The sequence below is a fragment of the Grammomys surdaster genome, unplaced genomic scaffold (assembly GCF_004785775.1).
Source record: "Grammomys surdaster isolate TR1022 unplaced genomic scaffold, NIH_TR_1.0 372, whole genome shotgun sequence".
Lineage (NCBI taxonomy): Eukaryota > Metazoa > Chordata > Mammalia > Rodentia > Muridae > Grammomys > Grammomys surdaster.
Window position 1 is genome coordinate 10,532,065 of NW_021604791.1, and position 26,290 is coordinate 10,558,354.

The 26,290-nt window shown below is 41.5% G+C and overlaps 1 protein-coding gene across 2 annotated transcripts in view; it reads left to right on the forward strand.

Annotated features, from left to right (window-relative positions):
- Corin (corin, serine peptidase) overlaps positions 1-26,290 on the forward strand; it is a 200,043-nt gene that overhangs the window by 113,222 nt on the left and 60,531 nt on the right. For both annotated transcript variants that reach the window (XM_028780786.1, XM_028780785.1), the window contains exon 6: positions 18,725-18,838. In XM_028780786.1, the coding sequence (XP_028636619.1) occupies positions 18,725-18,838 (114 nt within the window). The remainder of the gene's footprint in view (positions 1-18,724; positions 18,839-26,290) is intronic.

The following is a 26,290-nucleotide window of genomic DNA, read 5'->3' on the forward strand; positions in this document are numbered from 1 at the left end:
GAAAACAAAACTACTATCACACAACATTCCTGAAGTGGTCTTGCCTCGTGGGAATAACATCTTTTTTCCTTAGTAGAGCAAGAGACCTGAGGTAAGCTTTCCAGTGTATCAGGCCAGCATGTCCCATGAAGTTACATAAGAGCTAGGCTCCACCCAGTTCTTGGTTCAGCAATGTGTGCACTATGGCCCCTGTGTAGTGATTGAACCTGCCTGAGCTCTGTGCTTCATCTTGTGAGGCAATGAGAAGCTCTTGGCAGGAGTCTTTCTAAGGCAGGTCAAGGCAAAGGGCAAAGACTCTGTTATGTTACATGGATTCACCCATGGTTTCAGAGTGGCAACCATGGAGGCATCTTTAATTTCATTATTATAAACAAGTCAAGGGAGTCATTAAGATGACAGTCAGGAGTCTTTTGCATCACAGTGCTGGACCATCTGTGTTTGCTGTGACTCCAACAGGATGAAATTTGGTAAGTGTGGCAGAAGAGATGTGGGTGAGTGGCATGTGGCCAAAAGATCATGCTTGGAGGAGCTTTGAGCTGCTAGTTGCCGGCTCCTGGAGTGTCTCAGGGATTCTCTTGGGCTTTCTGTCCCCATCCCATCCTTTCTTTGGAAGGTGAAACTCTGACTAGCTTCCTGGACTATGAATCAGCATGTGGCTTTGCTCTCTGAAAGACTTCATTTTGGGCTTATTGCTTTGTCATTGCTGTCTTGTAATTTTTTCGGGTGTGTGTGTGTGTTTATTTACTATTTGTTTGTTTGTTTGCTTGTTTGCTTCTTAGCTTGCTTGCTTTTTGAGACAGGGTCTCACTATGTAGCGCTGACTGGCCTGGAAACTTACTACGTAGACAAAGCTAGCCTGGAACTCACTAACGTCTACCTGCCTCTGCCTCCTCTCCATTTTCATGTCCATCTCCCCATCCCTGTGGCCCCACACCAGCTTTTATGGTAAATCTTAACAACATGGTGTTTATGTGGCATCTGATGGGACAGTGGACTTGCTTCTGCACCTCGGATATATTTTATGTGGTAGCATGCTCATTAGAACACATATGAACTTGTTTGCTAGGCATTGTGGATACTGAACCATTGGCCTGGCTCTCTCAAGCACCGTGTACCTCAGGACAGTCTGTCTGAGACTTCAAATGACTCCATGGTTTCTGGATTCCTACTGGCGACAACAGAAGCAGCCAAGATGACAGTAGTGACCATGGACAAGGGGGAAGGGAGCAGTGAGCATAAGGGACACACAGGTCTGTGGGAGGACAGGTTGGCTCTTCATACCTAGAGTCTGCCCCCATGGCATCTACATCAATACTAGCTCTCTAGTTGAACCTTGAGACAGGAACCACTGGCATTTTGGAAACAGTCTTTGTTAGAAAACTATTGCAAACCAGGAGCATGCATTGCAATCAGTAGGACATCTATCACGGAATCTGAGATTTTAAAATTTTAAAATCTGATTTTGAATGCTGAAATATTACAGAGAAGAAGCCATAGGCTTAGAGGGGGGAAAATTGCAATTAACTTCCTAAATGGAAAGAGAGTTTGTCTTCATATTAATTTTTGGTTGGCCAATCATTGATGAGGAAAATAATACAAAGTGAAAATTTTCCTTAAAATTGATAATGTTTCTTTACAATATATAAACAGGCACAATAATATATATTTCTATATGCATTTTGAAATTATATAAAAACAGTAAAGCTATCTTTGATTTCTTATGTGATCTTCACGTTTCATAGTAAATATCAGAAAAAAACTTTAATCATTTTAATATGCAATTTCACATAAAATTAGAATCTGAACAGGACCTGGTAGCTCATGCGTGTAATCTCAGCATCTAGTAGGCTGAGGCAGGAGGATTGGAATGAGTTTGTGGCAGACTTTGTCTACATGTGGTGTTCTAGTCCAATCTGGGTTATAGAATGAGACTGTGTCTCAGGAAGACAGAATAAATAAATAAAATTAGATTCAGAACCGCACAAAGAAATCCATGTGGCAAGTTAAATATTTTCACTGAAATAGTTCTGTGGTGGGGCTGGAGAGAAGGTTTTGCAGTTAAGAACATGCTACTTTTCCAGAGGACCCTAGTTCAGTTGCTAGCACCCATATCCAGCTGCTAATAACCACCTACTATAACTCCAGTTCCAGGAGATCCAGTGCCTCTGGCTCCCACAGACACACATGCATTCTCAAGCATGCATACATAGTTTAAAATCAAGTAAAATATTTAAAATAGTTTCATGCCTATCACCACCAGCTCTAAATATACCCCCAAATGTATAATTGAAACAGCTTACCTAAAATGGATGTAAACGTTACCTCAAAATAGTCTTGATAGCCCCGTTAGCCATTGTATTAGAAGAAAAATCCTCGTCAAAATTCAGAACGAGCAGAAGCTGCCTGTAATCTGTGCCGGTGTTAAGGCACCAAGTAGCACTGTCAGTTAAACAGATTGAAAATGACTTTGGTAAAAGCATACATTTTGATGTAGAATTAATGAATTTTCAGAAAAAGTCTTAACTAGCCATCATGGCTCACACTGGTACTGCATTATTATTTATTGTACCAAGCTCTAGCGTAATATATTTACCTAATACATACTTTTATGCTGTTTATTTGTCACGATTACTATTTTTTATTTTAAAGCAACAAAACATTTTTAAAGAAAAAAATTGTGTTTATAATTTCCTTACTGTGCCTTTAAAATAAAAGTTCTTACAAAGACCACTTCCTAGTCCATCAGAACTGTCTAGTTTTATAGCTGGACATAGAACGGGCTCATCTATAGATTAGCTTCTGGTGCTTACTTAACACACCCATTCCTTAGGGTGCTGGGGGCTGAACAGGGGTCCTGGGGATGCTGTATAATGCTGGCCTCTGTACTGTCCCACCCAGCCCTGTAGCCGCTGTCCTTCTATGTCTACTTTTTGCTGCCTTTTCCGTGTCTGTTGCACAGGAGATCCAATACACTCTCTTTCCCCCTTACCTGTGTGGTTTTTTGAAGTGGGTTGGGGTTGTCAGTAAGAAAGGAGAAAGAAAAGGAAGACGAGGCCCCACCTTGGGCGCTGCACTGTCCTGTTTTCTGCTCAGTGTCAATTTAGCAGAAAAGCCAAAAGCATGTAAAACTGACAGGAACAAAGGCACAAAAGTGCACCCATCTTTTGGCTTCTCCAAGACCTGATCAGATTCATTTCAAAGGATCAGCTGTGAGTCATTTGGGTGCCATTTCAAGGCAGGAACTGAGCAATTCTACCCTTAGTTATCTTGAATGGCTAATAAGCCTGTGACTTTGGTTCCAGTTTGTAGGCACACATCTGTAATCTAGATACTCAGTACCCAGGAGTCTAAGACAGAAGGATCATGAGTTCAAGGCTAGATGAAACTACAGAGTCCAGTCTGAAATAAGACAAATCAAGACAATCTGTCAGCTATGTCATACACACACACACACACACATACATACACACACACACACACACACACACACACACACACACAGAGACAGAGACAGAGACAGAGACAGAGACAGAGACAGAGACAGAGAATGGAGTTAACTCAGACTGAAACCAAGAACTATGACAAGAAAACATCTCTGACACTGGCCACAGGGAGAAGGATGGAGGCCACATCAGCACATCAGTTTGGGTCACTTGTCAGCCATGTGGGTCTTTGCATGTAAAAGGAACATACAAAACAGGGTGAAATAGCCATGCATCTGTGGTAGGCAGAACGGCGCCTGATGCCCTAAGGATGTAACTTTGCTAATCCCTGGATTAGTTACCTTGGTCCTAGTGACTCCGAGCTGGAGAGGGACAGAACTGCCACTCTCCTTGGTTACCTGAAAGCTTTGGATAATGACAGGCTTCTGAGGAGTATAGGGGGAGACAAAGGAGTCACTGAAAGATGGGAGGACAGATCCAGGCCAAAGACCTGCATGTCGTCAGCTTTGATGGGGACAAAAGAAGACAAGTAAGAAGGAATGAGAGTTGCCTGTCAGGACGCGTCCTACCACCATACCCAGAGAGACCCTGGTCTCACTTCTGAGTTTCCTAATTGTTAGAGACAAATTCTGTTGCCATCACCTAGTTTGTGATAGATGTGGCAGCAGTAGGTATTTAACACAGGCCCTTGAAGGTTTGTAGCAACAGCCAGGGCTCTGGGGTCTCACTGCTTGGATGCTCTATGTAGCTCTGATTCCTATCAGCCCTTTATAGGGGAAGGTTAATCACTTTTCAAAGCCTCTGTTTCTCCTCTCATAAATGAGATTTTCAAGCCAGAGCTTTCTAAATTCTTTAAAAAAAATAAAGGTAAAGCCTTTAAGATATTCTCTAGAAAGTTCTAGATAAGCATATGGTTTTTTTTTTTTAAAAGTCATGAATGTGAGTCCAGAGAGATGGCTGAGCCCTTAAGAACATGTACTGCTTCACAAAGGACCTGAACGTGGTTCCTAGCCCCTGTGTCAGCTGGCTCACAAGGGCCTGGAACTCCAGTTCCAGCAGATACGTGTGACATCCTCTTCTGGACCAGAGGGAATCGTAGTCACATGCACTTCATCCTTTCTCACATAGACATATAATTTTTTTAAAAAATAATGAAACAGAAACAGTTCCTGCATGCCTTTGTCTGAGTGAAAGGCTTAGTGTGACCAAGGATGTCCCTCCACTCCAAACGCTCTGTGCTTCTGTGGTTTCCTGACTTTCCTTCTTCAGCCTCTATCGACCTTCGGTTATTGTCCTGGTTCCGGGCTAGTGTAGCATCGTGGCCAGCTTGAGGAGGGGAAGCTTTATTTCTTCGTCATTCTCCATCATCAGGACAAGAATTCAAGCAGGGCAGGAACCTGGAGGCAGGCGCTGACACCGAGACCATGGAGGAATCCTGCTTACTGGCTTACTTATCATGGCTTACTGCTTTCTTATAGAACCCAGGACCACCAGCCCAGGGATGGTACCACTCACAATGCGCTGGGCCCTCCTCTATCAATCACTAATTCGGAAGGTGCCGTATAGCTGAATCTTATGGAGGCATTTTCTCAATAGACTTTCCCTATTTTCAGGTGACTCTAGCTTGTATCAAGTTGACATAAAACTAGCTAAAACAGTTATCTAGGGCTTTCAACCAATCAGGTTCATGCCTTGTCCCCATTCCATAGATGTCACTTGTTCTGACTTCATCATACTAATTTTCTAATGTCATTTAAAAAAAATAAATACAAAGAGAAATATACAGTGGGCCCTCAGTGTCTGTAGGTGATTGGTTTTGGATCTTGCCCGCATACCTTAGTCCACAGATGTTCGTGTCTTATAAAAGAGACTGTAATATTTTCATGTACCCTGTGTGCAGTCTTGGCATGTGCTTTAAATCATTTCTAGGCTATGTGTAACACCTTGTACACTATAAATGTTGCATACATCACTGTTCTAACAGATTGTTCAATGAGGAATGATAAGAAATTACATGTGTTGTGTGTGCCTGCATGTGTACGTGCTTATTATGTCTGTCTGTCTGTGTCTTCCATACTGATGTGGCTATTACAGACCTACATACTTTGTTTATTGCTAGGCAAATTCATAGACATGAAACCCATGAACACAGCCAACCATGTGAATGACCTGTTGCTGGTTCCCAAGACAATTTTTGCTGTGCTCAGGGCTGTGTCATCCGGAAAGTCCTTAGAAACCATGGTCAATAACTGAATGTGGAATCCTCAGAAATTGCCTTTTAAGTGAGGACCTTGGGCTTCTTTGAAATGAATAGAACCCAACATGAGAAATTTCAGCTGGGAAATGTTTTAGACAGGAGACCTCCCAGGAGTCCTCTGAATCAAGCCAAGTTTTACAAGGCATTTGGCCTCCTGTCCTGTCTGCTTGTAAATGGTTTAGGCTGTCAAATTTTCCTTTTGGAGTATAGTTGCTGAGAGAAATTGGCAGTTTCCTTTAAAATTCTTAGAGTAAAGCAGTCTTGAGCTTATGTGGAGCTTATGTGGCACCAATTCCAGAATTTTCCTACGGCTGTAAAGAGTTTCATTTCTGTCTGGATGACATGGTGAGAAAGTATAACAGGGATCAGTAATGAGATGACCTGTTAATGAGGGGTCCTGCTGAAAATGCCATTTCTAGTCCACAAAAATCACATTATATGTGAGTTTCAATGGATATATATATATATATATATATATATGAATATATCTCCACATTTATATCCACTTGAAACAAAATTAGCTGAAAAAAAAAAACAACCCTTGGTTCCTGAGGTTATTTCTTATTATGAACAGCATCAACTCTGAAATACAAGCACAAAAAAAAAAAAAATTAACATTCTGCAGTCATGAGGTCTCCGTAACTCTGCTTTGTTATATAAAATGCAAAGTGACCTTTTAAAGAAGTACAACTGTTTAAAATAAACACTGAACATGCAATGCAATTATTTTTGAATTTCATCACACCCTGGGGTACCTTCTCGTGTGTCTCCTGTGGCTTACAATGTGCTCGTCCTCTGTGGTTCATGATGAGCTAGGAGGGGACTCCAACTAACCTTTGACATTTTCCTGAAATGTCAGTCTGGAAGGTATCTGCATCAGAGGTCCTGAGTTCTAGTCCATGAAATGAAGGTCAGTCCACATAGGTTGGGTTTGGGCTGTGGTAGCGGTATGGGAAGATCAACTAGTCTAACAAAAATCAACTAGTCAGTCATTCTAACGGGTTTCTTCCATGGCCTTGTCAGACTCAGTTTTAACCATTAGGGAATGTGTCCTGATTTCTTTATCTCTGAGGGCCTATTTTTGGTGTACTTTGGCCAGCATATAGCCCTGAGTTTTGGCCATGGTATTTTCTATTTGCTCTAAGGGGCTCTTAGTTGGAGGCCAACTTTATTTAGCTCATGAGGTGTATCCAACTCTCACTCCATGGCCACAGTTCCTGTAGCTACAACTGGGAACAGTGCAGACAAAAGTCACTGCCCTCAGTGACGTGATTTATGAAGACATAACTCATAGAAGTGGCATACTTTACTTTTTATAGTTAAAATTTTACATTTTTATAGTTAAAAGATAAATTTAAAAGGCAAACAGATGATTGACAGGAGCAAAACATGCAACATGAAAAACCCTGATAAATCAATAAGGGAAAGTGCACAGAAAACATGCAGAAGACATGTATGCGTAGGCATGAGTAGAGCGGACAGTGCTCCTCTAACGTCTGAACTGCCCAGAGCCAGGCTTTGTGATCTCAGACACACTCAGGGCTACAAATCCAGCTGCAACCACCCTTTGGGAAAGTCGTATCTCTGTGAGGACTCAGTTTCCACATCCTCTCTGTCATGATGAGAGTCTCAGCAAAATTTTTCCTGGCTGACCCTTCAGGGGCTTGAGGATCTGGTTCCTATCATATAACACAGCTCAGAAACTGGATGATTCCTTTGGGCAAATGGGCCAAACAAACAAACAAACAAAACACAAAACAAAAAAAAACCCAAAAACCCAAAACACCGTTCTAAACAAAAACATGATTTCCATTGTTGTCCCCACTACCCACAAACAACCTGACCTTGACCAGTGTCCTTGTCCTAAAGGTGCTGGGACTAAGCGCTCTGCTTGGGATGATCACTGTTTGCAGAGATTCCTTATCACACGGCAGCATCAGAACCAAGAGACACGGGCTTTGACTATTGAGCATCTTTCCTCTTTTCAGAGATCAAGTCCATGATCTCTTCTTGGCCCAACAGTCATCCTAATGGCTGGCGACTTTCAATCCCACGTGTCTTTCTTGAAACCTTTGCCTCTCCTAAACCTTCCCCTCTTGTTCCCTCTGCCTGTCCTATTGCTCTGATTAGATCAGTACATACTGCCCACAGCAGACTGGACCAGCTATATTTTCTTTTTACTGCAACACAAGAACATACGAGTTCTGTGAAGAAGTGGTAAGAGCAGACTTTCTCCCTCCCCTGTGCCTTTGCATGCTGAGTACTTAGCCTCCCAATATCTGCCAGTTGGCAGTGTTGACTACTGAATGGGAGTTAACTACATTGTGTGTGTGATTCCCTCTAAGCAAGGTTCATTTTTTTCCCTTGTTAGTATGTGTGGCTTTGTTATAGACGCTCATAACCAGGCATGGTTCGCCATGGCCACGCAAACGCAGAGAAACGGAAGAAAACTGGGAAGAAGAATGCAGGCCCCTCCCTCTTCCTCCCATATGTAAATTAGTTCACAGGGCTAATGATTCAACAGCACCAATCTATTTTTCTGGCACTATCAACTGCCTTCTCTGCTTATGAGCCAAGAAATCAGCAGCAAATCTTCCGTAGATGCTGTCATGATGGTTCATCATTTTAGAGACACCTTCTTTCCAGCCATTGTAGCTTGGTTATTTCAAAGGACCCAGCCGCCCTCATCTTCCCCGGCTATGTAGGATGTAGTCATGAGTTTGAAGATGGGAGTTCTGGTTACTTACAGGTTAATTCATTAAGCATCCAGCATGTCTGGCTCCTTCAGAAGAGAACCACACACTTCCTGGTCTTAATGATCAGAGCATACTGGACTTTGCTCAGTTTTGTAGGTTGCAGTTACATTGTTAACATTAGAGATCACACTATTCAAAGACAAACTTAGATAGGCACAATTCAGCTAAAAAAGAGAGAGAACGAGAGAGAGAGAGAGAGAGAGAGAGAGAGACGCTCAGAAGTATGAAGTAGTTTTCTAAAAGCATTACAAAAATTAAAGTATTTACACTTAATTTAAACCCACAGCTGTTGGGAGCTGACTCCTAGCAGAAAGTGGCTATCATCTTTGCAGCCATCTCAGGCCATATACCCTGACAAGAGACTTGTTTTCAACAGCCTGCAACAGCTGAGCACACTCTGATAAACGTCTTGTTTTTCTCACATATCTTGTTTTGCTGTTTAGTGCCCTCAGCTGCAAGGTGCACGTGATATCCACGCTGCAAGGCGCACATGATATCCATGCTGCAAGGCACATGACATAGTGCCTTCAGCTGTGCTTGTCCACGAGGGCAAGGCACGTGGTAAAGGGTATAAATACCCAGGATTGCCTTTCAATAAAGAGAGACTTGATCAGACTCCCTGTCTTGTCTCCATTCTTCGAGTCTCCGTCCCCACTCTCTCTCTTGCTAGGCCCTGATCCGTGGACTGGAGCAGCAGAACGGGCCGTTACAAAGTGGCCCCACAGGCTGTTACACACAGCTACAATTTTTTTTTAATACTAATACTGTTTTGATATGCCAAAAGCATTGTAAATAGTTTATTTTTGGTCTAGATATTAGGGTGATATTTTGGAACTATTTTTATCAGCTTTTTATTCTTTTGAATATGAGAGTACTCAGGAGTGACATTACTTGACTATTTGAGGGGGCGCTTGCTTGGAAACAGTCAAACTGCTAGAAATAGCCAGGTTTTCTCAACTCTGTCTTGACTCAGCCATTATGCACCGTCACTATGGGCTGCTGCAAGGAATGAGGTAGTGGGGTGTGTGTGTGTGTGTGTGTGTGTGTGTGTGTGTGTGTGTGTGTGTGGTTAGTTACATGAATGAGGATAGCAGTACAGCTCAGGCTGAACTCTGACACAGAGCTGCGGAAATTGGCATGTAGCCACTGGCTGTCACATCCGGAAGGCGAATGAGCTCCAAGTGCCCTGACCATTTGAAGGGTGAGACTACTCTGGAATAGTCTACATCACAGCAACACCAGGAAGTGATGGGAAAGAAGCATAACTGAATGTTCACAGGATTCATAGCGAATCCACAGACATGTGATCTGTCTTTGATAGTTTCCTAAATTCTTTTTTACAAAAGTGATGTAAATGTTCTTCCTGTTTATTGGCCAACATAATACTATAGAATCACAAGCAGTTTTCATTTTAGTTTTTAAGAGGTCAGTACATAAAAAAGAACTAAAAGGGAATGGTTATCAAAATTCAGTTTGGTTATGGTGAAAATGAAATCTAGACTCGATATGTAAGATGAAATCTGATTTCTATGACCCACCCATTCAAATGCTAGCAGGTATCAGCCCAGTCCACCTTGTATTGCTGTAACAAAATCCCAAAGGCTGGCCCCTTTTAAGAAGTTTATTTTGGCTTATCATTCCAGAAGCTTGGAAATCCAAAAGCATGTTCTTGGTAAGGGTCATGTCCTTCGCCTCACATGGGAAGGAGCCAGCAGGCATATGGGAAAGAAGGAGACAAAGATGCCTCTTTGTATAGCAGCTGTACTGTTTAGGGTCTCAGTCTACTCCCATACACATGGGTGAGGTAGGATTGTTTTTTCACATCATGCATACTTCCTTTATCCAACATATATTTCTATGCACTCATTGTGTTTGTACAAAACTGTGCTCTGTTTTTGCCAAAGGTAGTCACTGGAGGTGGCTTTATGTTTGGAGAAAAATCTCAAAACTATGTCAATGGTCTGGAAATTCTTAATTTTTTTTTTTTAGAAGTTCAGTATTTATTTTCCAAAGCAAATTCAGAAGGTGGGTGGATAAAGGTTTTTAATCTCTCAAAAACTCTAAATAAGTAATTATCTTTGAATTTAGAAATACCTACCTGGCTTATTGAGTGCATAGACTATAAATAGCCAATTTTGAATTTCTGTTTATAGAAACTTTAACTTACTGTGGTTCTTTGCAGGAAAAAAACAAGCAAACAATCATTGCATATATTCTGTTTGCCGATGAGTTATGAAAACCCAGCTCACAGCCCTGTTTGAAGATTAATACTTGAGGTGTATACTTGAGTGTCATTTTTATCACCTTGTTTTGAAGATGGCTTGGTTCTTTCTGTCCTCCCTCTTTTCTTCTGCCCCTCATTCCTTTCTCTTTGCTCCTGTCCTTGCTTCTTTTTACTCTTAAATATTGAATTGAACAGAGATTTTCTTTGTGAAACGCATCCTTGTACTTCTTCCTGGCTTCTATTTCAGTTGGTCGTTGGTCATCCAGCTTGACTTCCAGATTTCTACTCTATGTTTTCTTTACCTTCTTCTCTGTCTTCTTAAAGCTCTACCAGAAGATACTGTGTCTGTTTCATGCAAGGATGTTTCTTGAGATACTGAGAGGTGACTGGGATCTGCTTTTGGAATTCTGCTTACGGTCTCTTTCCTGGTTACACATGCAGATTTTGTTTCTTCAAGGCTTCTCTTAGATGACTTTGTGATGACTAATTTCTCTACAGGATGATAGACCTTCCATCATGTTGTCAGACAGGCGATACCTACCCATAGGTCTTATTTTTAGGAATTAAAGCTGAGGGCCATATGGTAAAGTCCCCACAGACCGAAAACATAGTTCTATTTCATAGTGGGGGTGGATAGGTGGGTGGGGGTGGGAGGTGTTTAAGTCCAAGAGTAAGTCAGGCATAAAGACATTTAATTTGGGGAGCTGTTTTGGATTTCCTTTGAACATTTGTTTCACAGAGACAATTTCTTACTAAATAAAAGATGTGGTATAAAAAGCACCAAGGAGTATTAAATTAATGAGCTGTGTGTACTGTGGCTTATTTCCCCCTAGTGTTTGCAACATGGGGATACCATGGAACATGAAAGAAGCCACGATGACGCCTCTCCTTTTAGAATATCCGGGGCCATCTAAATGGCACTGTAATAGCTCACCAATCATGTGCTACTTTTGGACAATGAATTTTCCTAATTGGGAATTTTGCTCTTTTAAGAAGAGTGAAAACTAAATCATGCAACCATTCACTGAGCACTCAAAATGATGAGTTCTCACCTCCACATCCTCAGGAAGGGAAGACGCAGCTGAGAGGTAGGAAAGAGATGGAGGGAGCACATGGAGTCACTTAGCCTGGATGGTGTGGTGAGAAATGTTCACAGTGCCCCCGGGGGAAGGGGAGGCAGAAGCATTTGATAGATGCTCTCTGGGTTTTGACACATTCCTTCTTTGCCAAAGCAGGATCTCAGAAAAGGATGGCTGTGTGGGATACCTAGAAACAGGACACTGGGGACTACTGCTAGAGACACAGTTGGGGATTCTTTCTGACACTGCCTTGAGAGCTCAGCAACCATAAGGCCGTCAACCATTCTTAGAGAGATTGAAAGCTCTGGGTCTTTCCTTTGTTCTTCGGGCACTGGGTGAGCCCCATAGATCCTCACATCGTGGCCCTGTCCTGTGGTGCGGAGAGGCCCTATAGAATGGACATTTCTCATCATCATTTAGATTGAAACATGAAGCAATGTGATTTTGGTGAAGAAAATGACATTTGTTACCTATTTAAATTGTTTTTTTTTACATGTTTGTGTTTCAGGGGGCATGGTAGTGCAGCTGTTGGGGAAATCTGGAAACACCTTGAAGGAATCCATTCTCTTGTTCCACCATGTGGGTTCCAGGGACCAAACTTATTTGTAAGGCTTGGCAGCAAGCGCCTGTACCTCCTAAGCCTTCTTGCTGGCCTAGAGATGGCATTTCTCAGACCCAGGTGTGACAGAGTTAAACCCATGCCTGCTGCATCTTCGAGTCATTCTGAGCCCTTTGCAGTTCCAGGCATACATCCGTATTCTTCTTACTCATGGGAAATAGGAAGCAATGAGGACAGTGAGGAGGAAGGTCTGGCCCTTTCCTGAATCTTCTTCCACATCATGTTCCTCATGTCTTCTTCTCAACCTCAAGTATAATGAATACTAATTATAATGGAAAAACAATGGTCTATCACAGAAATTGCAACTATTAATAACAAAGAAGGAATTAACTGTGTTCTACTAAGATTTGAATTGAACACTTATAATCTTAAAGAAGGAGTTACAAGTGATGTTTTGGCAGCAAAAACCCTTCTTGGAGAAAGTTTATCCTGGCCTGTGTACGCAGACACTCCTGACACACCATGTACTCTGGAACATGGCACCAGGGTCCCTTTTCTGCATATCACAGACATTTTCAGAAATATACTACTCTAACCCAAAGAACAGATACTGTGGGTAGAGGTGTGGGGATGGAACTCTGGACGTACCATCGCAGGCCAGAGGCAAGGTTATTTTAGGTAGAAGAGCCTTTCCTTCCTTGTCCTGTTATTAGAGCAAATTGTTCCGAGAACAGGCCTTGTCTGCAGGTTTGACTAATATCCCACTGGCACACAGAGAAATTTTAGTATTTTGTCCATTTATTCATCTCTCAGTGAAAAGGACATCATAATATGCTCATTATCCTTGGATATGGAAGGCCAAGGAACTAGAACCGTCATCATTTAGCTTGACTCTCTCGGCACTCCACGTTCCCAGGTTTCATTTATTACTTTATAAATAATCTAATTTCTTCCTATTCTGTGACAGTTTCATCCTAGACTCAGGACACCGCAGAAAGAAAGCTGACTAGCTACCTTCCCTTAAGAAAGTTGTATGGTAGGAAGGAGCCAGAGACAATGGACAAACACGTAAAAATACTTTGAGATGTGAATTGTGTGAGTTGTAACAAAACATGGGCTTTGTTGCTGTCTGGGTTAGCTTGATTTTGTGCTGACGGTGCCCTGATGGGTCTGGGCATCCGCACTCTTGGAAGCAATAGGCTTAGAGCACTGTGTTAAAAGATGCCTTGTTTGAGGCTTGTGCCACCTTCATGTAAACCCAACTACATTCCAGGCACAAGAAGTGAGATCAGGAACTCCCAGCCAGCCTGGGATCTATCCTGAGACCCAGTCTTACAACAAAGCCCAAAACAAAGAACAAAAAGTATTTTAATACAAAAGGGAAAAAATGTTCAAAATGAAAATTAGAAGGACTTCTTAGCTTAGTAGATATATCTGAGAATTCCTCATTTTTGTGGTGGATTTGAGGGACAGAAAGATACAGTCTCCATGGTTAGATTACATATGTATATATTCTGTCTCTCTCTTTATCTTGGCGAATGGTCATTACTTAGTTGGCCCGTGGGCAATACTTAGTGTCTTTTCTGCTTCTCCTCCAGAACATGACAATTCAAACTCATCAAAATACTTCATTTTAAACATTGTGTTCATTTACCATAACATTTAATCTCTTCCTTCTGCAGCAAAGTTGTCCTTTCTTTCTTAGCTGCTCACCACCTGTCCCCTCTCCCACAGCACACTGATGTCTGGCTTTGGCCCCAGTACTTTTTTTTAAATTCTCAAGGTCTCTACTGGCCTCTGCATTGCCGATCTGGGGCTAGTCTCTATCCAAAGACAGACACTCAGCTGTGCAGCGCCTCTCTTCTTCAGCAGTGTCCAGCAGTCTTTCCTCTCAGGGAGTCTCACTCCTTCCATACTCAGAGCCTCCTGACTCCAACTTCTACCCATAACTTTTTCATGTAACACATGATAGGCTCAGGTACTGTGACTTACTCTCCATAGAGGTTAGGGCAGAGACCAAGTTTGGTAATTAGATGACACGCTTGGACTTTCTCTTTCCTGATTTTTCATCCCAAAGCTGAGGTCTGCCTCTTACTTATGAAGACACAGCACTCTCCCTAGCAAGGATTGGATCAGCCACAGGCAGGTTACACTCATTCTACTTTAAGTACTTAAGTAACCTCTGGAAGGAAAGAGCCAGGGAGATTTATAGTGAACATTTCAAGCTGGGTGTAGAATGCAGCCCCGACAGGCTCTCTTACTGTGTGCAGACCCACTTGAAACGTGCTGTTCTAGGTTAGCTTTCTCTCTAGAGGCGGCACTGGAGCTGAGCTTCAGGCTTTGAGCAAACTCAAAAGAAGGGTTGATGGGGCTCCCTCACAATCAGTAGTTGGTTAGGAATTCCCAAGACTCTAGAAGTTGACCACTGGAGCAAGAGAGCATTTGCCAATATAAATGTTGCTCTGATAGGATGGAGAGATGGCTCCGTGGTGAGGAGCACTTGACTGCTCTTCCAGAGGTCTTGAGTTCAATTCCCAGTAACCGCTTGGTGGCTCATCAGTGTTGCCCTGAAACACAGAGAGAAGCAAGGAAGACTGGAAGCAGTTGAAATTTCCCATGAATCTCGGTTTTCGAACTGTTATTTTAGAAACTCATCAAAGACTAGAATATTGAGAAAGGCCAACCATCCTCATGAGGACTCTCCCAAGGCCATGGCAGTCTGAAGCCCAGGTGGTTTACAATCAACCTCACCCTACCTGGACATGGAAAGTAGCATCTCATGAGACATAACTGAGTACTGCCATTCTTGCAGAAGTGTTCACTGTTTCAAGAACAAAGAGAATCCAGCAATGGTGTCTCTTGGTATTGAGACACCTTCAATCAGATGATGACCAGTTGCATGCACACTTGACTAACGGGGTGGGCGGCTTTGTTTTCTTACTGGGGTATCCATAGGGACTAGGCTAGGGAGGCATTCTGTAATTCTCATTAATAAATGACTACTCTTAATTAATTAATGACTACTCTTCTATTGATCTGCCGCCTGATGATTTTAATTTAAGTTCAGCACATTCCTTGTAGAATTGCAGACAAAGCGGTATGCAGTGTCAAGATGGTACAGCATACCTTCTCCTCAGGATCTCTATCATCTGAGTGATAATTCAAAGGCTGTGAAAAGACAATTGGTAGAAGACAGTGAAATTTACGGCAAAACCTTTGCAGAAACTTGCTAAGTGCTCTCTTAGGATGTCTTCCAAAAAGCCAGGGCTGATGTGGAATGTCACTTCATCTGGATCCGATTCACCTGGAGAACAGACATCTGTCTTTTGTTTACAGAGAGAAAGACAATTTGAACTATGGCTCAGACCCAATACCTTGGAATCAGACTCAGCTAACAGCATAAAGGTCGCTAGAGGAACAGGGGAGTCGGTGGGGTTGGTGGACTGGGCTGCAGTCTGTACCTCAAGATTCTGGGCTCACTTTTTTAGCTCTTACTAGCATTATAGCTTTGGGCCATTGCTGTTTTAACCTCTTAGTATTCTGGTTCTTCTATATGTAAATTACCATTTCTTCCAAGGATGTCAGAGTGAGAATGTCTGCCTCGGATTTTAGAAATTCAGAGTTGGTGTTTATAGCTATTTTTTTCTTTTTTCTTTCCTTTTCCTTTCTTTTCTTTCTTTCTTTTTTTCTGTAAATTGAAAACCTTATGCAATAAAATGGCAAATTCTACATCCAAAAGTCAAACAGAAAAGATTCTTTATACTCTATTTTTTTTAAAGTGATACCAATGCAAGACTTTGAACTTTCTCTTTCAGTTTCTTTTTTTCTTCTGTGTTTTCATTGTACACAATACTGTATTACATAAACCCAAATGAGAGGAAGTGGGCACTATTTGTCTTCTTGAGAATGACATAAACACAAACTCTCAAAGAAAGAAGGATACAGATTTCAGTGTCTCAAAACCAAGAAGACTGGCCCACCCTCTTTAAATGCGATGTCACCCAGAAGTCAGCTTCCACTGATTCAGCCATGACAAGAGAGATCAATAACCAGTCAGCACCAGCAGTGCTAGGATTTAAATTTGACCTTGATTTGAGATGATCACATCCAAGTAACGGCATCACCAAAGTCATATTTACACGAGGTCTTGAGATACGCTCTGGATGTCAGGAACTAGTTCATGTTGAGCTTTCAGCTCCATTTCCTGAGGACTCATCAGAGCTATAGGTGGGAATACAGTGCTCCCCGAGGCAGCAATGGAAAGGCAGACATGGACTTTTGCACTCCGTGGTTTGTACAGTAGGGAACCATTCTCACAGTAGAATAGACACCCCTTGACAATTTTCTCTCTCTTCCAGAGAGAAGATATTTCATAGACCAGCTGGGAAACTCCTAGTGCATTGTTTCATTTTTTATCTGGTTTCCTGTGTGCCCATTAGGAGTCTGTACTTGTAGTTATACTTAATACATACATTCAGGCATGTGCTAAATCCTCATAAACTGTACACATCAGATATGTTGAGTACTTTGGCAGTTGAGATTCACTATGTAATTAGTTAGATTGATCCTGAAACTATATTTATTATTATTGAAATATAAAATATGAAAACTATATTTTTATTGTTGATATTGTGAGATTATCTGATCATCTAAGACTTTGTTTTCAGCAAATCAAAACACTGATTCTCATGAAGGCTTTGGGGAAAAAAATCAATGATATAGCGTTGCTTATTTCATTTCGGCTTTGTGAAGATGTACAGCCGTGTTGGAGATCCATGTGGCTTTTCCCATCAAATACTAATCTAGAACCTTCTGAATGCCAGTCACTGAACGTGTGGGAACTGTGACAGACAGGATTCTCTACCTGCAGTTCTTGCTCTGTTCTTTTCTTCGTTTCCAGTTTTACATCAAAGAGTTACCCAGTTCTCAATTCCCACTGTTAAGGATACCAGGGTCACATGATCAAGGAATACATACTTCAGGGGACTGTAAACAGGCAGCCATCCCTGCGACTGGAATGCACACTAGATTTGATGATTTTAGTGTCTACTATTCTAAAACTGCACTGTCCTTTCCAAAAAATAGCATTTTTCTCTGTCTAGAGAAATATACTTGATCACTATATTTGTACAGTTCGGAGTAAAACAAGCTAAAAATTGTCCTTAGCCTTTTTACTAGGTATAATTATAGTAGTTGACCTTGATCTATGACAAATTACGATATGGTATTTAACGCTAACTGGTGCCTTTTTCACTTGAAGTGTCTTGGACTTTTCCCCAGGGTGTTGAGTTTTTTTGTGTGGTGTGCATTTTTAGTGACAGTAACGGTATTCTTTACTACGGAGTTACCAAATTGATTTAGGCAGCCCCTGTGTTTGATATAATTGCTACCTTATGGTTTCCTCATCTTAAACAAGGATGGTATAAATAGCCTTAAAGTGAGACTTGTCTGTATTAATATTAATTTCCTTAGCATGAAGTCCAAGAAATCAGATTTTTGAGTTAAAGGTTCTATAGTTTAAAGAATCCCCGATGCACAGAAGCACACATGAACATTTATCTGTAACTGCTTTGTTGAAGTTTCTTTTTTAGTGACCTTTCTTGATAGTATTTCTGACTTTTTTTTTTTTTGGTTTTTTGAGACAGGGTTTCTTTGTATTTCTGGCTTTCTATCTGAAATTTATTATATATTGTAGTTTTCAAGTAGTCAAATAGTTGTTGAAATTTAAAGAAGAAGAAAAAGGGAATATCATGATTATAGCAAAAAGTAGTCAAATGTAACTGTCCACTGTCAGTAACAAAATGATAGAAAATATTATTAGTCAATAAATAGGGTTCATGTTTCCTGTGCCCAAACAGACCCTTATACTTTAACTGGCCTTTTGTTAAGGCAAGCAAATATATTTCAAATGCAGGGCATCGGGCCTCTGCTCCTGTATTCCAGAGCGCATCAATTGCCTGTTTTTTTACGGGAACTGTCTCTGAGCTGCACACAGTAGCATTTTAAGAGGGAACTGTTTGTTCAGTCAATAATACACTGCTTTCACATTGTTTGCAATCGCTTAGAAAAACATCTTCCCATTTTGGGCATTTTCCCCAAATAAACTGTGCGCTTGTTGGGGCTGAGTGCTCTATTGTTTCTGAACACACAAACCTCTTGTGGGAAGCCCGCTGGTAAATTGTAACCTGGCTGTCTCCAGCAAGCACTGTTTGGGTTACTTCTAGGTAATTCTTCTGTAAGCATTCCCGAATCCAAAGAGAAAATGGTGACAAATGACTGCAAGGGGACCTGGAAGCAAATCTGCCAAATTATCAAAGGACTTTTTATTATTTATTAAAATTTTCCTCTCTCCTAGGTTTAAAACAATAAAGAAACGTATTCTGATCCCGCCCCCTTTCTTTTCCAGCGCTCTGTGGAGGGGGTGACAGCTTCCTGTGTACCACTGGGCTCTGCGTCCCCAAGAAGCTTCAGTGTAACGGCTACAATGACTGTGATGACTGGAGTGACGAGGCGCATTGCAGTAGGTGACAGGCCCTGTGGGGCTCGTCTGGATGGGAAGGGATTCTACTGAGTAGCCTAGACACCTAAGCCACTGCCCTGTCGGATACTGACAGCCAGCAGAGCCATTAGCAGACAGCCATTGGTTTGCCATTCTTAAGTGAGCCAATAGGTTTGCCTCTCCCAGAGCCGCCATGCTGGGTTTGCACCCTGCTCAAAGGTTTGGCTTTATAAGTATCCCTGGAGCTAGATGCCCAAAGGAACAGCTCAGAGAGTAAACTGTTTTTCTGTGGAGCAATGCTATCATTGGAGGAGGGGTTGAGTTTATTTTCTTTGGGTGAGGAATTTTGATTTTGTTTTGAAAACTTTATGAGTATAATGGTCAATTGTTTAAAGGAGTTTTTTTTTTAAAGGAAACCTTTTTATATTAATGATTCTTTACATTCATGGCTCAGCAGAGCCAAAGCTTCTTGATGGTTTATGTTTCTCCTTAGCTGGAGAGATTGTGGTGCTAATAGTTTTAAGCCCTCTGCATAATCACCCTTCTACTGCTTGATTTCATTTATTTGGCCATTTTGACTGAATAAGCCCGTGGTTTGTCCAAAATTAATTCCAATTTCAGGTCATTTTGCACTTCCCAAGCAGAAGGGAAACACTAACCTTACACGACATACACTACATCTTCTATGCTCAAACCAGAGCTGAGCCACTGTGCTCTGGCTGCTGTTACAGATGTACAATTAATCACAGTCAGCACAGGTAGAGAGCTGTGTTTCCATCCTGGGAGACTCACCCAGCCTTGGAGAGAGATTGAGATTGCTGCCTCAGTTGAGAGAGTCCTGTTTACCAGGTACCAACTCTTTTCCTGTGAGGAGGACTATGAGGCCCGTTTGCTGGAATTTTGGGCAGGTGGCATATCGTAGTATCAGAGGGCTGTTCACCAAAATGTGGTTTCACAGTACATGAGCTTTAAAAAAAAAATGGCTGAGTGAAACAAAATGAATAGATGGTTAGATGTCAACTTCTTAGAGAGTCTCAACGCATGCTGGTATTTTAAAGGTTTGAGAGATGGCTCAGTTTAAATTAATACTGTTTCATGCTTTAGGTCTTCATCCTTTTTCTCCTGTGAACGCTCACCCTTATTTATTTGTACATTTATTTATTTTGTATATTACGTAGCAGTTGGTTGAAATTAAGTTATGCTACATATATTTTGAAACCTTATTTTTTAGTAAGGATTTTCTTATAGTTTACAACATGGAATTTTCTCTTCAGGAAAACCAAGGCATGCAAATTCACAGGTAAATCATCTTTTATAGCCTATGTAGTTACACTGAGGACTATCACTGTTACATTAGCAGATTATACTATTCAAAATGACCACAGGAAGGAATTCTGAAAGGTTCAATTGGGTTATGTCCGTCTGATGCAGATGCAGTAAGCTCTTCCTGTCTCCTGCTGTGGCCAGCACAGGGGCATTATTCAGGGCCAACACGTGCCTTGAGTCCTGTGCGGCCAGCACTGGCTTCATCATTCTCTTCTCTCTGGTGCTGGGCATCGATTATCAACACTATTAGCGCTTCACGCTAAGGTCTAAGACATAATCTGAAGGAGTGAATTTTCCTAGTTACCAGCTTGCTCTTCTGGAAGGTGTATAGCGATGTCTTGGGAACTGTTTATTAAAGAAGATGGCTACTAGCTGGCATGATATTCATACCTCAAAATGACATGAGCTGGCCCATTGAGAAAATATATCCCATTAGCAAATGTCTCTAGGAAACCCCATAGCGAAACATATAAAACTTGGCATGCTATTGTTTCTGACCATCGGAGGGCATCTCTGGAGCCTCAACGTTTGACGTGTGCAGCATTTCAACATGAGTGTCTTGCGACTGGCCTCTACTCTCCTGCTGTTTCTGCTCTGCTGTGAGAACCATGTGTGTCTGAAGTAGGGCTTGTGTGCAAGTCAGAGTGTTATCACAGCCCCAGGTACTGAGGAGGAGAGAACCTTGGCTGAACACTTCCTAGGGGAAGCAAGAGAAAATACCCAGCTCCTATATCCACAATGGCCAGAAAAGACATGAAGCTAAACTCCTACTCTGCACTTGTTTTCTTTAAAAGGCAAGTTAGGTGGTTTGTGGAGTTTCTTGCATCGTTCAACTCAGTGGAAGCAGGGAAAAGGACTTACCTGTGGTAAATTGTTCATCAGCAGTGCTAGAAGTGTTTACCTTCAGGATTTAATTAAACTGTCAGCTCTGGCGGAACTATGTACTCCTTTCTTTTGTTCAAAGGCAGCAGAGGCTTGGCGTAGTGAAAACATTTACCAGTGTGGATTTGCCGTTATTTGTGAAAGGTTCCAAATTTAACACGTTTTCTGTCACATGTGCTGCTTCTGAAGTGGCTTTATCCATACACGTTCAGATTTGGTGAATTCCATGATGGTTTCATGAGTCATATGACAAGAGAATGTTTAGTTCTGGTTGCTCTAGCATGCTCTGGGTGGTAACTGACCATCACAGTGTCGTTGTGAGTACCCCTGACTGCTTACTGCTTTCCTTCTCCACTAATTTGGTCTATGTGTCAGCTATTCTTCAGGATTTATTGAATGACTATTCCCAACCTCTTGGAGCAATCTTAGTTTCACAACAGAAAGGTTTTTATAAAAATGAGAAAAACATTTTTTTTCATTCTGCTATTCAAGGCAGGCTGAGTCTGTAACCTGGGCTTCCCTCCGCATGTGCTGACTGCATTAGCATCTCCAGGAAGCAACCCCTCTTCCTAAAGTGCTACTCATATGCTTGGCCTGGAGATGAGTTTAGGTGGAAGTGCTTTTGCACAGTTGCCAGGATAATCTGATTCTAGACTCTGGACCAGAAGGTAGCTCATCTCTTTTGATGCTAATGTGCTATAGACTTTTGACTGTGTAAGCATCTCCAAGAACAGTTGAAGCTGGGGCTGCTAATACTGCCACACAGTGGGTGTTTATAGGTATATATTGCTTAAAAGCCCCAAAGCATAGAGGAGATGGCTTAGCAGTAGAGAGTACTCACTGTTCTTGGAGAGGACCCAGATTTCATTCCCATCATGCACATGGCTTACAACCACCCATCACTTCAGTTCCAGGGGATTTCATGCCCTTTTCTGAGTTCCAAGGCACCATACATGCATGTGGTACACAGACATACATGTAAACGGACCACTCACACCCATAAAATAAAAAAAGTGAATCTAAAAACAAAAACAAGTCCCAAAGAAAATAGTTCACATACTTCAAAAAGTTCAAAAAGTTCTCCCATCCAAAAACTAATCAGGACTGATTCTGCTAGCTTCCAAGATCAGATGAGCTTGGGCTCGTTCACAGTGTGTGACTTTATACTTTTTGGCACATGAAATCAGCCAAATACTTTTGGAAACCATTTGTTCTGAACTTTGGGGTAAAATGGGTGAACTTGGTTTTGTTTGTTTGATTTTGTTGTTTTTGTTTTTGATGACAGTGGTTACCTAATTGTAAGGAGTGCCATGCAATATGGCGGTCAGTATTGCATGCGCTTGACTCTGGCTGTCTAGTTTCCTATATTTCTATTCTCACCATTCCTGTTTCTGTAAGCTTGGCCACAACTCTTCCTCTCTTTGCCTCCATTTCTTCATGAGCCAAGTGGAAATAAGACTGTCTCAAGAACTGAGTTGTTGGATATAAAACCTATATGGGCGTGGCACAAACCCCCAAGAACACTGAGGTTTATGGCTATGGTGGTGCTTGTCAGTAAAGTTACGTTAGTCTTTGCCACCTCCAATGTGACATTCGTGACTGAGACACATACCCTAGAGGAACAGTTTAAAAGGAGGGAGGATCTTATTTCTATGTGGTGTGTTGGGGGAGAGGGAGTTGGGCTTTGTTTGGGTGTTGGTTTCTTTGTCTCAGAGGTGATAGCATAAGATTGGCTGCTGGTGTCTTTCTGGGCCTGAGGTGAGGCAGAATAGCAAGGAGGAAGAGCGAGATGGAAACCAATGGCTCCCCTCATGGTGGCCAAGGAGATAGTGAAGTAAGTACCCACCATGTCTCTCCTAAACTCTTTTTTAGAAATCTTTTTCTCTAAAATAAGGATGGAAGTAAATACTAGAAATGCTCCATCTGGTTAATAAAAGTGTCTCATTTGGCAAGTAATGAAAGAGCTTCAAATGTCTGCAAAAATTCTAGTATAGTAGCTCTGGGAAAATGCTGACTTAGCCAAATGATTGCAGATTCTCAAATTTTATCTATCTGTAAACCCAGTAGTAGACACATTTTGTAGAAACCCAGTGAGTAGATACATTATATTTTGATTGCTTTTAGTATAGATTTTTTTAAGTCTGATCAGAGGAGTAATGCACAAACATAGAGAACATTAAACCTTCTTTTTCCTTTTTTTGTTAATTAAATTGCTTCCAACATTTCTTTCACATATGAAATGCAGTCTAATTACCCTCATCTTCTGCCCTTGTCAATCCCACCCCCACAAGTACCCCTTTCACAAGTACCCCTTTCACATTGACTCTTTGCTTTGCTTCGTGACATGTAAGAATGTAATTTCAAGTCTCAGCTTGAAGTTAAAATTAAAAGACCCTTAAGTTTGAGCTTCGGTTCAAAAGTTAACTGCCCCAGGACACATCTTGGGAGAAGCACATTCCAAAGACACATTCCAGAGGAAAGGCCCAAGATAAGGGATAATTAGGAAGCTGGGCCCTTAACACAGAACACCTAGGTAAACAGAAGCCACTTAAGCTAATCCTCATTGTTGTAAAGATAAGGTGCAAATTGGAGTTACTTAGAAACTGGGCCTGGGAATGGCTGTTTGAAATCCTTTATAGTTATTGTTTAAGAAGTAATGAACTGTCCTTGTGAACTCTGTAAAAATGGTATATAAGCTACTTTTAGCTGCAGCTCAGGGCCCTTCTTACCTGCACGTAGGGGAGCCCCAGTACACTGGTTATCATCTTATCATCCATACACCTTATGTTATTGCATCAAATCTGCTGTCCGTGGGTATTTCTGGGGGAACTTGTCCACTGGTTTGGATCCTTAGGTCCAACAGACACACTAAGTTGAACTGGTGGCATCTGTGTGACTACGGGTTTGGCACTATCCATAGGAGTTTGGCGAAGTCACCATTGGAACACAACTGAAGACAATGACTTCTACCCTTCCAGAACCTTCCAGTAGTCACTCTTTCATCAGGGACTGTTGGAACCCCATGATCTTCTCCCTCATTCATGACTGATTGTTGACAGGCCCAGTGCAGGCAGTTGATGTGATTTGAAGACTACGGTTGCTGTACCAAACCTAGAAAGGAGTGTTTATAGTCTTCCTCAGATACCGTTAAACCTTAATGATTCAGTGTCTAAACATGACATTTCAAATAAGGAGTGTAATAAAAACCAAACAAGATAGTATAAATGCAGTGACATAAACTTTATACTTACAAAACAGTGTCACTTTGAACAAGGGTATGGAGAGGGGCTGGTGGGAAAAGTAGGGTTTAAGCTAGGCATGTAGCCTGTGTTTATGTTCTAGAACAGTGGTTCTCAAACATGTAGGTGGCGTATTGCAATATGTGAAGACATTGTCACTGCTACAGCTTCGCACATGATGGCAGAGCTACCCGTGTTGAGTGGTTTTCAATCAAGGCCACTGCTAAACAGTCACTCCTGCGCAACCATGAACTACTCCATCTGAAGTGCCAGTAGGATGGCAGGGACGGACCCCCTTCCAGGTGTAGTCAGTGAGAGAAAAAAAAACAGGTATTCACCAAAGCCAGCTTCTTCTTACAGGTCTGTTAAGGGGCTGGGCAGTGCCATGGTAAGTCTTTTAACCTCTCTGGTCATCTCACAGTGAGACGATTGTGTGATTTAACCTTTACTCTCTAAGATTCTATGAATGTAAACTAAGCTTCCCCACTTGCTTCTCCAATTGAGGCAAATCGACTTGAGTTTTATAGAATGGGGCACTGGGCAAACCAAGGAAATCCTTGCTAAAAAGGCTTTCTGTTTCTTAGCATTCGGTTTTAATTTAATGATAATTTTGAGGGACAAAGGTCTGTAGTGTATTTATCAGATGCCAACCTGAAGTAAATATTTACATGAAAGAACTTCAGAAGAAACATTTTTCCATCAAGTTCCTTGTTATTAGTAATAACAATGATGATGAAGAACTGGAGGTACAAAAACACCTCATTTAAGTCAGGGCAAAAATTATGCTTGAACTAAGCCAGAAAACAGCACCAAGCACCTTTTGAAAATTACGGTTTCTTAGCCCCAAATTACGATGACCACATCTCCTTTCAGCACAAATAAACATTTACTCAAATAAAAGGAGCCACTGTGATCTTTTCTGTTTGCTGTGGGCTCCTGGCTGCCTGTGCTGTTGATTTGGGTTCTGAGTGTTTACTGATCCCCAGGGCAGTAGGAAGTAACAGGCCATTTTCTAAGTGCAGCTTAATTTGGTATCTAACTTCTGAAAAGGACCTTCTCACCAGGGGGTCCTGATTATGGAAGCTGAGTTTGCAACTATGTGAATCTTTTTTTTTTTAAGCCTACGTTCTCTCCATTTCTGAAGTAGTTTAGCCAACACAAAGCTAATCTTAAAAAATCTCTTATGAAGTGTTTTTTTATGGATTACCAAAGATCCAGAAATGGGGTTCAAGGAGGACACAGAAACTTCTGGAAATTTTTGGTGTGCTCTTAGGTCAATCAGATTCTAAATGGAGTATTTGATTCCCTAATGTTCCTACCATCAGAAAAACAAAAACATGCTGCTAGAAAGGAATTTTATTTATGATTTCCAAATTTCCCCTCTCCTCTCCGAGGGATGCATGGATTCATACACTTGATTGTTAAATCGGAAAGCTTACTTCTCTGGCTAAGGCATGTTTTTCCAAATTAATTCAAGACTTCCGAAGAACAATTGATTAAAACAAAAGAAATGTGAAAAGACCCTTTAAACGTTTTCAAAGAACTACACACATCTCAGGGCCCACTCCCTAAGGTGCACTGTGGATATCAAAGGCAAGGTCATAACATCCTGGGCTCAGCTGTCCTACAGCTCACTCAGCAGAGAGGTGTAGTGTGGATAGAGGATAACCTCTGTCACAAAGGACAAAACAGGACTGTTCCTAGAAGACCGGCACCTCTTCTTAGTTCTTGCGTTTTCCTTTATTATTCCATCCTGGTTTGAAAATTATTCAGGCTGGGAGAAGTGCCATGATCCTCAAGGCCCATATTACTCTTGAAATGAGGCAATTCTAAAAGTTAAGATGTTTCCTCACCTGAGAAAAGTTTCTTGAAATAGATGTGTATGAACTATTTAACCAATGAATGGTGAAGAATTCTCATTTTCAGTTGACATAGGAGTGGTATATACTTATGAGTATGTGTGCTAGCTCAATAATGTATGTACTATATAATGATCAACGCTTCTATTTGATACCACTTCAGAATG